This window comes from Apium graveolens, chromosome 7, assembly GCF_009905375.1.
Source record: "Apium graveolens cultivar Ventura chromosome 7, ASM990537v1, whole genome shotgun sequence".
NCBI lineage: Eukaryota > Viridiplantae > Streptophyta > Magnoliopsida > Apiales > Apiaceae > Apium > Apium graveolens.
Genome location: NC_133653.1, coordinates 14,142,040 through 14,154,557, shown reverse-complemented (window position 1 = coordinate 14,154,557; position 12,518 = coordinate 14,142,040). Strand labels below are relative to the sequence as shown.

Below are 12,518 nucleotides of genomic sequence, written 5' to 3'. Positions count from 1 at the left end.
ATATATTGGATGTTTTTGGTTTTTGTTCCTGCTAATCTTGTTCTTGGTTCTATGATTTTATAGGTCTTGTTTTAGCTCATTAAATGTATAGAGGGAAGAGTCGTTTTGTCACTCATTGCATAGCCATTTTGTAATGCTAACATATTTGGACAAAGCATAAAGATGCATAATTTTTAGAGTAATTAGCTCGCTATTTTAGAAAAATTGTAATAATTTTTCTTTTACCGGTTTTAAAACCGAACCGAACAAATTACAACCCAACCGGGACTTTCGAAACCGAAACCGAAACCGATGATTCGGTTACGGTTGCAGTTTTTGATTTTTAAAACCGAAGATCTTCGGTTGTGGTTCCGGTTTTGTCAAAAAACCGAACCGAACCGAACTGTGCTCTCCCCTAAAAAGGTATGAGTCTCTGGCCGCCATCTCTCAACAAGAGCTGATATGAGACTCCAATCCAGCTGTAAAGATGCCACTCGAGCAACGCCATAGAAACCAGTAGACTGAAGTAAAGGGACCATACGAAGATCTAGCGGTGGAAGATCGTCTTCATTATTAGGGTTTTTTCGGCGACACTTCAACATATCACCACCACCTAACCTCCAAATATCTAAAGATCTATGTGTATGCTGAAGATGAAGAAGGCTAGGGTTAACAGGGCCCAGATGCACGTCCTGCAAACATATAGAAGTACGAGTTAAAAAATAAATAACAAAAATAATCAAAATAATCACAATCAGTCATATGTAAAAACACCATAATAAAATATCATGTACATACATACATGTAAAACAAGCAACAAGACAATACTTTAAATACCTAATAATGATTGATAACATGTTATGTTATGTTATAATATGCATTTCCTCAGAGTTGCAAATCATTATTTTAAAGACAAGGTAATGGAACAACGATAAACACATTATTTTCTGTTGTTAATACTATACTATACTAACGCTATATGCAGCTTATTGTTCTTTTTTTTTTGCTAAATCAGCTTATTATTCTTATTGTGTCAATACTAACATGGGAATCGGCTTTGCATGATATCAATGAAAAGCATGCATCAATTGATCTTAGGAGTGTTCAAATGACCATATTTTACGCGGGACAAGTGTTGGTCGTGAATAATCTTCCAGCTGCTAATGCTAAGGAGGTTATGCGATCAGGAAGCAAATTTAATGATGTAAACAGAACGATTGAAAATTGTTGTCGTAACTCCAAGCCACCTGCCTCTTCATCTATTCAGGCCAAAGAAAATCAGATGCAAACGTAACCACTAGATTTCGGTAACTTTTGTTGATCTCCAAGAAAATATGTACTTCATGTCTGGGATTGTATAGTTTGTAGAATTACTCATACTTGTATTTAATACGCGGTTTCAGATCTTCCAATTGTAAGATCACTTCATAGGTTCTTGGAGAAGAGAAAGGACATGTATGATATTACTAATTGTCAGACATATTGGATATGAATTTTTTCAGTTATATAGAGAAAAACTCCATAGACTGTTTCTTAGGAAGCCGAGTAATTTGATTACTTATTTTCTCTTTTTGTCAAGGTAACTGCAAGAGGGCCATACCAATTCAACAATCCTTCTGGAGAGTCTTCCAAGAAAAAGTTTGATCTTAATTTGTGATGGCTACTAGCATCCATACTTCATATGCCTACGCCTAAACTATACTTATGTGGAATGTATCTGTGTGTGCATTTTCTGCGTGTGAACATCATATGCCTACGCCTTAAACAATTGATAAGTAAAAGGCAAACAAAATAAGGAGGATTATGCAATTCAAACAGGTAATCCAACGAGTAATTAAATCAAACACTTCATATGCAATCAAGTCATAAAATACATAAAAACTCAAAACACAAAAAACCAAAGATAATTACCTCAATATTCATGATTGTTGTAGGAAGGAATGATTGTTGTCGTGAGGTTAGTCGGGCTTTAGATGTCTTCTTCGTTTTTTTGCTCCAGCTGTGTTTGATTCTGTTATATGTATACTACTCCTGCTGTTATATGTTTATGTTGTTTGTATTTTTTTTAAAATTTAAAAGGCAAAACGGAACTTCGTGCTCCGTTTTGGGTCATAAACAAACAGAATATTATGTGACGTTATAAAGTGACATTTTGGGTCTTCTTTCCCATAAATGACAATTTGGGCATTTCTCAGCAGAATGGTGACAGTTTGGGCCTTTGTTCCAAATCAGATCGGGAATTTTAATATTTTTTGGGAGCGGGAAGGGGAACTAGAAGAATTTTATAAAAATTTCAGGGGTGAGGAATTAGTGTTTTCCCGACATGATCCCAACCCCGATTGTATATACATATAAATAATAAAATATGTATATATATTTTATTAAATTTATTATTGAAAATAGATGGCATCTATAATATTTTAAAATTCAAAATAATATATAATTTATTTATTAATTGTTTAAAATATAATATAAAATAATATATTTTTATAATTTAAAATTTGTCATTAATTTATATTATAAATCAATTTTAATATTATTTGATGTTAAAAATATGATATAATATCAATATATTTGAATATTATAAATTAGTAGAATATTTTTTATTAAAAAATATAATACATAATATTATATTATTATTTTCTTAATTAAAAAGCAAATTCCTGATTACCGCGAAAATCCTGATTTCCCGTTCGGTACGAGGATCGAGTAGGAAAAGAATTCTCGTTCGGAGTTCGGGACAGATTCGGAGAACAGTATTAAATTTGGAGAGAGGGGGATACGACCTGGTACCCCGGTCCATCTCTACATAAAAGAAGTTCAGGAATTTCGGTTTCTATTGCATAAATCTAGATAGGCGTTCAAGTGACAGGAAATATGATGTCTGATTAAAAAATTTTGATTAATAGTTCACGTGTTTTATTTGGGTATCGACTAAATTTTGAAATATTTTACTATTCAACTTCAAAAAATTAGTTGAAATTATACACAAGGCGAGTATCTTAATTTTTTGAGACCGGAATTGTAGGGATTTTCTAGTCCAAGGTTCTATGTTCAATTTAAGGTAAATTCACAATTTAAATAGGGGTCATAATGAATCTTGACAATGGAATGCCGTGTTAGTCATTATCAGGATTAGTGGATGAATTGCATGTAATCTATTCTGTACACCTGGTTATAGAAAGAAATGTAGTCGGGATTCAAATAGATAATTTACATTAACATTTCGAGATGAATCCCGACTTTATCTTTATAGCCTTTCCCTAGTTATATGACTTTTAAAAAAACTTTTGAAGCAGATAAATAAAAAGGGTATGTGATTTTTTACTTTTAACTTCCGCAACTCAAATCTAACCAAGCATGAATTTTGGCTGGTTGCATTTGTTCCACTTGATTTTACTGTGTAGAATGTGTACGAAATAAACGCAGAAAATTCACATGTTGTTGCTCCCCTTGTGGAGAAATGTCTGACCAAATGCATGCTGTGGAACTGCTACCTTACCAGACTTTTGTTTTGGTATTTGATAAATTGCTAATTAACCGTTCATTCACATCACATACACAGTAAAGAGTGAAGGATAAATTTAACCTATTTTTAGACAAAATTAACAAAAATAACGGTATTCACTTTAATATTCACTTTATATGAGATACTCAACTGTCAGTGTACGAAATATCCAACTATCATTGGAATATTTTATATAAATTGGGATACCCATCTAACAGTTGAATATTCAATCGGCTAAAATTGATCACTTTTTTCAGAATGACTATTTTGGTTAAATTTTTAAAAAAATGTGCTATTTTTATCATTTTTTCCAGAATAAAACATTTAAACTCGTTCCGTCCGTCCGGTCCAATTATTAATATTTGAATCACACACGTGAAATAAAATAAATAGTTAGAGGCACCTACTGAAATTAACAAATAAAGTTTAAAATGTTAACAATTTGATAAGAAATTTAAAAAGAAAAGTGTTGACAATGTGTTGGGACGAACGAGTATTAGACATGTGTCAAATAAGTGTTTTATACGTATTAGTTCAGGCGGAATCATAATTCCAATATAATGGTGGTAAAAATTAACTATAGGTTGTTTTGAAGTTCACCTACATGATTTCAAAATATCATGGTAAAAAAAAGTATAATAAATTTTGAAGTTGAGCCGAGATCAAAGCCAGGGATGTAAGATAGCAGGAGGGGAGGATAAAATAGGGACCTGGTAAATCACATGCAACATGCAAGGCAAGGCGTTTGTACAAGGAAAGAAAGAAAGAAAATGGGTCCAGAAGGTGAATGCAAAATATGCAAGGTACCTTCTCTGGCTCACCCCCACTGCTATTAATCAATATTGCCTGTATTTATTGAATGGTGAGCCCCCAACTGGCCACCCCCCATTCATTTTCTCATCATATCATCTTTTCCACCCTCATTTCCCAGTTTTACAAATACTGTTTATAGCCTTTCAAACGAGTATATGTTCTCGTAAATTTTTGGGACGAGCGATGATCGAGCTCAGGATATGAGATGCTAGAAGATAAACTCTTGACCATTTGAGTTATCCAACCGTGTTCCAGTTTCCGGTTTTTAAGTCGCTGTCTAATAATTAACGAACATCCAACTTCAAATGTTCCTATATTTTTAACCTAACCAGCAGAACTGTAGTTTTTATTTTATCTGAGCACCTATGAATCTTGAAATATGAGTGATAATTTCATCATCAAATAATTCAAATTCTACAGTTCGAAGAACTTGACTAGTGTGTGTGTTTCACCACTGACCGTTTACAAACAGGAGGCAATCGTGTCAGAGCCGGAGGATCTCATAACAATTGCTAACTGAGTTACTGATGATCAGCGACTATCGTTATGCATTAAGCTACCGAAAATAGCTTAAATGTGAGATGTGAAAGTGTTTTCACATATATAACATTACTAAGAAGTGGCTATATAATGTGGTGTCGTAGAGTTTTTACATCCGCTAACAACCATCATACAGTTATGTGATGCTTGAAAAGAAAAAGGCACAACTATTTCTTCTGCATTGGCACAGGGAGAAACAGAAAAACAGACGATAACGGAGAAACAAGAATGGGTAATCTGAGTCTTAATGTCATTGCCTATGGCTAATATTATTCATATCCAGTCGAGGAACATATTAAAAAAAACTGTCTTATACGAGTTGAAACTAAAATTGGCATAATTAGCCAGTAATATAAATCTACCCTATCTAGGGCTGTATACTAAGTTCAGAAGGATAAGAAAAAGGTTCTAAATGACTGAAGTATGGTTGTATGCTATTGATTTTCTATCTGCAACCTGCCAGTGAGGCTGCTCCGTATAAAGTTGTTAACTGTATAGATGACAAGTTCCGGCCTATGAAGACATCAGACATCTTGGTGATCCAAGTTTTCAGATTCAGGAATAGGTAGAGGCGAATAACGCAAATATACTTCTTCAGCATCAAGCACGCCAGCATGTTCTATCAAAGAAGTCGTCATGTCCAGCCCAATAATCCTCACCAGTGAATTTGAGTGGCCATGCAGAAACACATCAGTGATCTGCTTAGACAAAAAATTACAAATCAAACATGCTTTCAATTAACTATAATGGAAGAAATGTGATTCATGACTAATGAATTCTCAAAAAAGGAAAAGGAAGGACAACACAACAGAAAACATAAATGCGGATTTGTGTTGATATAAATATCAGTAATTCTGGGAACATGAAACTTTCATATGTAGCAGCTATCTTGTGTTAAAAGAATTTCCTTCCATTTTTTTAAATGAGAAGTCGAGGCAAGTTCTTTAGATCCCTCTTATTCTCTGTAAAAATAACGAAAATGGAAGAAATTAGACAAAAAATTAAGTTCTCCATCAAATTATCTTCTTTTGCATCAAAGATTCAATATTAAGCCCACAATTACCCTTGGTATGAATACCAACTAATTCTGAAGTCTCTCTTCTCATCCATACCTTAAACACTTTTTTTCGTCAATACATACAACTAAACCAATAAAAAAAATTCTGCTATATTCAATAAGAGCAAGTCCAATGCAATGCCAAACTTGATTGCATTGCTGAAATTTGGATCCAAATGCAAAAAAAAAAAACATTTCCAAAGGAGTTGCATAATTGGATGCAAATTTGCTTTAATGCATAGTTGGTTCCAGATTTGCAACCAAGGATGCCTATATGCACTGACCACACCATCAATCAAACCATAAATGAAGTGCAAAGTCGGTGCATTAAAAAGAAGTTGGGAAAAGACAAAAATTAGTCAAATTTGAAATCACTTGGTTGCAAAATGCATCTAACATTGGAGTGCAGTCCTATTTTAGCACCAGCGGGAACTTTTTGGTGCCATATTATAGCAACAATGGCTCTACTTCTATATTCGTTTGGCATCTAGCATTGGACTTGCTCCAACTAATAAAATCATAGTCAAAATTGACCATGTAACATGAAATGCATGCAACTACAAGTATTACTATTTGAGCATGCATTCAAGTGATTATTATATCAACTTATGCTGTAATCCGAGATCACGAGCGAAGATCTTCCTAGATCCACTTCTATGTCACTCTTATTAAGGACAACTACAGGCGAATGAAGTTGTTTAGTGCAGGATTTAGTGGAGGAAATGGAGAATGCATGATTGGAAATGGGTAATGCATGATTACTTCATAAATGATGGTGGTAGGCAAGAATAGATATCAACTGAAGCAAGAACAATTATGTATGGAAGTTGCTAAGTTCTTCAATCAAAACCTAGAAAACTTGCAGATGCCAGTTGGTAGAACAAAGGAAGCAAGTCATCAGATACATAGCATTTGCATTGAACAACGATACCTGTGTACATCCAAATAGTTTGAGCTGCTTCAGTGACCAGCAGCTGTCCACAAGCAATCCCAGTGCCTCGTCTGTTACTCTCCGACACCATGAGAGATCCAAACTTATTAACTTTCTTGAGAATTTGGCAAGTGACAAAGCAGTGCAGGAGCCAACCTGTCAACAGTTGGCAAATGGATGATATCCAGCAGATGTGTTTTAACACCAGGTACAAGATTGGTGAGAGTATGGTCCCAATAGTGCAAATATCGCTTAGGAAAACATTTCAAGAGAAGTGCTCATTGGTAGTTAATGCGAAATATTCTTAATATACTGCAGAGCTAAATTTTCTCGACATATTCATTACCTAAATTTATGATGCTTTTCTGCATTATTTCGATTTATTCAGTGCTACAATTTATAAGGTTATATCCTACAAACGGGTTCAAAATAACCCTCCTAATATACTACTGATAGATATAATTACATCATTGCATAAGTTTTTTCTTCCATTAGAGGTTTGAAGGATTATGCTGGATTTCAACTACTTTAACTAGTAAAAAAGTATCTATTTGCGAAAAATATTTGACCAACTCTTGCTTTATCTGTCGTCGGTCCTCTCAACAACTTATATATAGGTTAAAAAATGAGTTGCCTACACTCTTTGCTCTGTTTTAGTTTTACTAATCCCAACAGGTTTCTTTTGTTCTTTAGATATCTTCTTTTCTTAGGATTTCACGATCTCTTAGTGAACTTTGGTTCTTGTTCACATTCCTTCCTTTAAATCTATGTACGAAAAGAATATTCACATTAAACAATAACTGCTTATAAATTTAACCAAGTAGGAATGAATCAACTAATACCCTTTCATTTGAATAGTCTTGTTTGCTAGAACAACTTTAAGGTCAATTTATATATATTGTAAAGCCACACTATGCATATTTCAGACATCATATTAAAGTGCTGAGTCATCCAGAACTATTTAACATAAATTTAGTAATTTATACTAAAACATACCTGCTTAACATGATTTAGTGATAACTCCTCTAGGGACCTTCCAGCTATTTCAATGAATGCAGCAATAGCTTCATCGCTGTCATGTATAAATTGAATCATCAGATTACAGATAGAAGAGAAGCAAAACTAAATTATCATAAAGATACTATATCACTTAAACAGACTAAGATATACTTGTATATATAAACTTACAAAGCTAATGAATATGCAATTCCTACATCTCACACAACCTTATATAATTATGTAAAGGCCTGTCAAGAGTAATCCTAAAGGAGCACTTCAATGGTTTGCACATTGAAGAGTTCTGTGACTACAAGCCATCTTAAGATTAATTGATTTATGATTTTAGCCTTGAAGAAATATTGCATTGCATAAGCCAATATACAATATAGTATTATAATATAGATGATGTTACTGCTTGCATCAAAGCTGCTATTATCAGGTCCGACAACAAGGAATCCAGGGAACCAAATTACGTAGCACCGTAAACAAAAACATTGTTCTGACACAAATTTTATGTAAAAGAAGCAGGAACTTGACAGTAACATGTGCAGAAACCTGAATTTATTGCGACAGAGTTTGAGGCTTCGGATTGATTTACAGCCATTGGCAAAATAAGATAATCCCATGTCAGTTAAGTTGTACAGGTTTACAATGTTGAGGGCACGCAAGTCAGAACAAGTCTGACCAATGATATCCAAAGAAGAGTCAGTCAACCTCCTGCATCAGAGTGAAAGATATATATTATATTGCGAACATTCTTAATTATCAGCTCCTAGTAGGCCAAGGCGAATAAACTTACTCACAATCGGCCAGATCAAGATCCTTGATATTTCTTCCACATGCAGTGATAATGTCACTAACAACTCTATCACATACATTAGGAAGTCCTGCAACTGACAAAACTTCCAAATGTTCAAACTTCTTTAATGCTGATGCTATATGTCTAGCATCTATTCTGCTGCAATTGTCTATATAGAGCTCTCTCAAACTGGTTCCTAAAGCATTTGCTAGATAATGGATGCCCACGTGAGTGAGGAGGGCATTCTCACCCAAATTTAGAGAATAGAGTGCAGGTGCCAACTGAACAAGGCCATCCAAGGCATCATCTGACAAACGGCATGCTCCCCTCAGGGATATGATACCTAAACTAGGCAAACTACTTGAAGACTGGATCAAGGTTTTAGCTAGTATGTCATCAAAGACACACTGCCCGCAAAGGTCAAGTTGAAAAACCTACAAAAAAGCCATTTATATCTTCATTATAATTGTAAAAGAGATATAGTTCATTTAGAAAACAAAACAAAAAATCAAATAGAAAGAAGTTTTATTTTACATTTCCTGAAGCTTTTATGTGCAACAGTTTAACAATGCTGCTGCAAATAATACATTAGAACAATCTAAATTTTATTGCAGAATCCAAAAGTATGCCATGTTAATAGCAAAATATTGACTACCATATACTTTACATGGCCAATAAGAAAGAACTAGTCCTAGTGGCAACAACAATATTCCAAAAACAGCTTAATTCAGTTCTTATATCAAGAAGTATTCATAGCCAAGGGAAAATCATTGACACCATAAAATTTGCGGTATTTGATTTATAATGTAACCGGTATGGTGAAATAATACAATATCACCTAATAGTTAGGTGAGCAAGGGGAATCAACATTTATGCACTACAAACCTTATAAAGCAGCATGAACATCAACATTTATGCACTACAAACCTTATAAAGCAGCATGAACTATCACGACACATAAGAATAGTATACACCAAAACACTTTCTTTAGGCATGGTGTTAGGCTTCGTTTCGAAATAAATCTACCCTTTAACCTGAATCATCATTTAGATTAGTTGCTCAATAGCAAAACACTGGAAGTGAAAATTTTATAACAAACTGAGCATATAATAGCGAGGCAACATTCCTAACACTTTTTTTGCAGGAAGCTACAAGGAAAATGACAATCCCTAGATGAAAAACATTCAATTAAGATTAAAGGAGCAGATCTCACTTCAGATGTCATTCATATTCTTATAGAAAATGCTATAGTTGTATATACACCAAAACAATTGAATAGTTGTACATACCCTCAAATTTTTTGGTTCAAAACTACCAAATGACGTTCTGAACTGGCTGTCTGTAATCCAAGAAGTGTTCTTTATACGTATCTCTTCTGGAGCACCTCTTACAAAGAGGTCCAGAACCTTGACGTTCATTTTCCGGGAATCACAGAGTATGTTACTGAGTTTTCGCTTCAGGGAATCCGGGACTCCTTCAAGAGAAACAATTGCATCAGCATTATCAGCAAGGACTTTCAAGGAAAGATCGAGCAATGATGGAACAAATCGCTTAGAATTTTTTTTATCACGATCTTCAGAAGGTTTCCATCTTATCAGTTGTTGCTCGTTGAGCTTCTTTTTTTGCTCTTTATGTTTGTTTAGTGCATTAGATGGTAGTTTCTGCTCATTCTCTATACCCCCATCCTCTTCTAAAGGACGTGCAAATAGACGACTAGTACGCTTCCTAACTTCAATTTCTCTTTGTCTATGTTCCTCAGCCATCCTCGCCTGATTTTCCCATCTCAATTGCAGTTCTCTGGCATCCAGTTCCCTCCTGAATTCAAATTCTCTAGCTTCCTCTTCCCTTCTTCGATCAAATTCAACATCTCGTCTACCATTTAGAACAATAAACTCTATAATTTCCTGCTGCTGAAATATTTCAGGTAGACCCAAATCAAGATTTGGTATTGCAGGCTGTGCCTGATTTGGAAATTCACTTATCCAATCCAATTCCATTGAATTCCCACCGAGCGATATCCAAGGTTCCACAACTTTTGCCTTCCCTTTTTCCTCTCTACTATATCTTTGACCACCACCCATACTTCCACCAATATCTTGGCCTACTTCGCCACTTCTCTCCAAACCTAGATAAAAATCAAGACCTATATTACTTCCTGAGCCACCTCCTTCCTCAATCACCTTCCCCTTCCCTTTAAAATCTTCCACCACACCTTCATCTCCACTTTCATCGGACGAAATATTAACAACCTCCACACAATCCTCATCAACCACGCCTCTCACTCCACCAACTCCACCACCCAACGGACACCCTGCATATTCCTCCACATCAAAAACCGAAACGTTCAAATCCAAATTCAATTCCTTCTCATTTAACCCACCAGAACTCTCCGAATCTTTACCCAATTCCCTCACACCACTGCCCTCCTCCACACCTCCAATCTCACTCCTCACCACCTCCGCAAAACCCGAGCCAGGATTCAATCTTTCGCAACCACCCACCTTCTCCCCTTCACCAACAATAACTCCCCCATCAAAATTCAATCTTTCAGAAACACCACCCTCCTCCACTCCTTTAACCTCATTCCTCCCCGCCTCCCCACCACCCAAACCAAGATTCAATCTTTCACCATACCCCGCCTTCTCCGCATCACCAACCACTCCAATTCTCATCTTTCCACAAACACCACCCTCCTCCACACCTCCAACCTCATTCCTCCCCACATCCTCACCACCCGAACCAAGATTCGATCTTTCGACAACCCCCACCTTCTCCTCATCACCCACCACTCCAATTCCCCTCTTCCCAAAACCCCCACCATCAAACTCCAATCGTTCAACACCACCAACCTCATTCCTCTCCACCTCCTCACCACCCGAACCAAGATTCAATCTTTCCCCATCCCCCACTACTCTAAACCTCCTCTTCCCACCACCCCCACCATCGAAATCAAATCTTTCACAACCCCCCATCTCCAAATCACCCCCAATTTCATCAAGAACCCTCTTCCCCCCACTCTTACCCCCAAAATCAAAATCCCCCATTTTGCCCTAATCAAGAAACCCCCAAATCCCAACTCCCAAACCCTAAAAAATTACACCTCCAAAATAAAAACCCACTTCCCAAACCCCCCAACAAAGAATCTTGCAAAGTTTCTAAAATAAAAAACCTTATAAAAATTCAATAATTTGTTAAACTGGGTTTTATATAAGCAAGAAAATAGTACTAAAATTGAAATGCTCATAGTGAAATGATGTGTGTTTTGTGTATATATAGTGAAAGTAGCCAAGATGCTTGCCTACTGTCTTTTGTGTGAATATATATGAATATATATATTTAGAAAGGGAGAGATTCAAGATTTGTTAGATAGAGACCGTTTTGGAAGGGAGGAAGTGAAGGCTTTTTTTTCCAAAACTATAAAAGTTTTTTTGCCGCCAAAACTATTTTTTATTTCATAGTTTTATTGGTTTCTTTTTACATTTTCAAGTGTTTCTTTTTTATTTATAAATTAAATAAATTGCACTGCAAGTGCTCGTTTTTTTCCCTATTTTCACGTTATTGGAAGAAATACTATTATATTATTGTGATATATTACTTCTATTTATTTATTTTATTATTATATGTATATGTATTATATTAAGAATTATGAATATTTTCTTAGAAAAAGGATGACAATAAAGGAAAAAAATATCACTATCCTAAAGTAAAACCAATGTACATTTTTTTTCTTATTTTAGTGAGATTGTTGGTTGATATGATTTTATTAGGTATATAATAATTAATATGTTTAAGAGGGATTAGGTCCATGAATAATATATTCATATTCTAGATTTACTCTAAACTGCAGCAAATTTAATATATTACATTTATTTTTAATTTTCCCCCAAATTTA

General features: G+C 35.0%; 1 protein-coding gene across 1 annotated transcript; it reads right to left on the bottom strand.

Annotated features, from left to right (window-relative positions):
* Positions 1 to 4,976: 4,976 nt before the first annotated feature.
* LOC141673291 (uncharacterized) lies at positions 4,977 to 11,670 on the bottom strand. The gene is made up of 6 exons (XM_074480027.1): positions 9,916 to 11,670; positions 8,627 to 9,060; positions 8,383 to 8,544; positions 7,825 to 7,900; positions 6,829 to 6,984; positions 4,977 to 5,538 (listed from the first exon to the last, which is right to left on the bottom strand). Exons 1-6 carry the CDS (start codon positions 11,668 to 11,670, stop codon positions 5,365 to 5,367), a joined length of 2,757 nt encoding a protein of 918 aa, XP_074336128.1. The 3' UTR covers positions 4,977 to 5,364.
* Between the last annotated feature and the right edge of the window lie 848 nt (positions 11,671 to 12,518).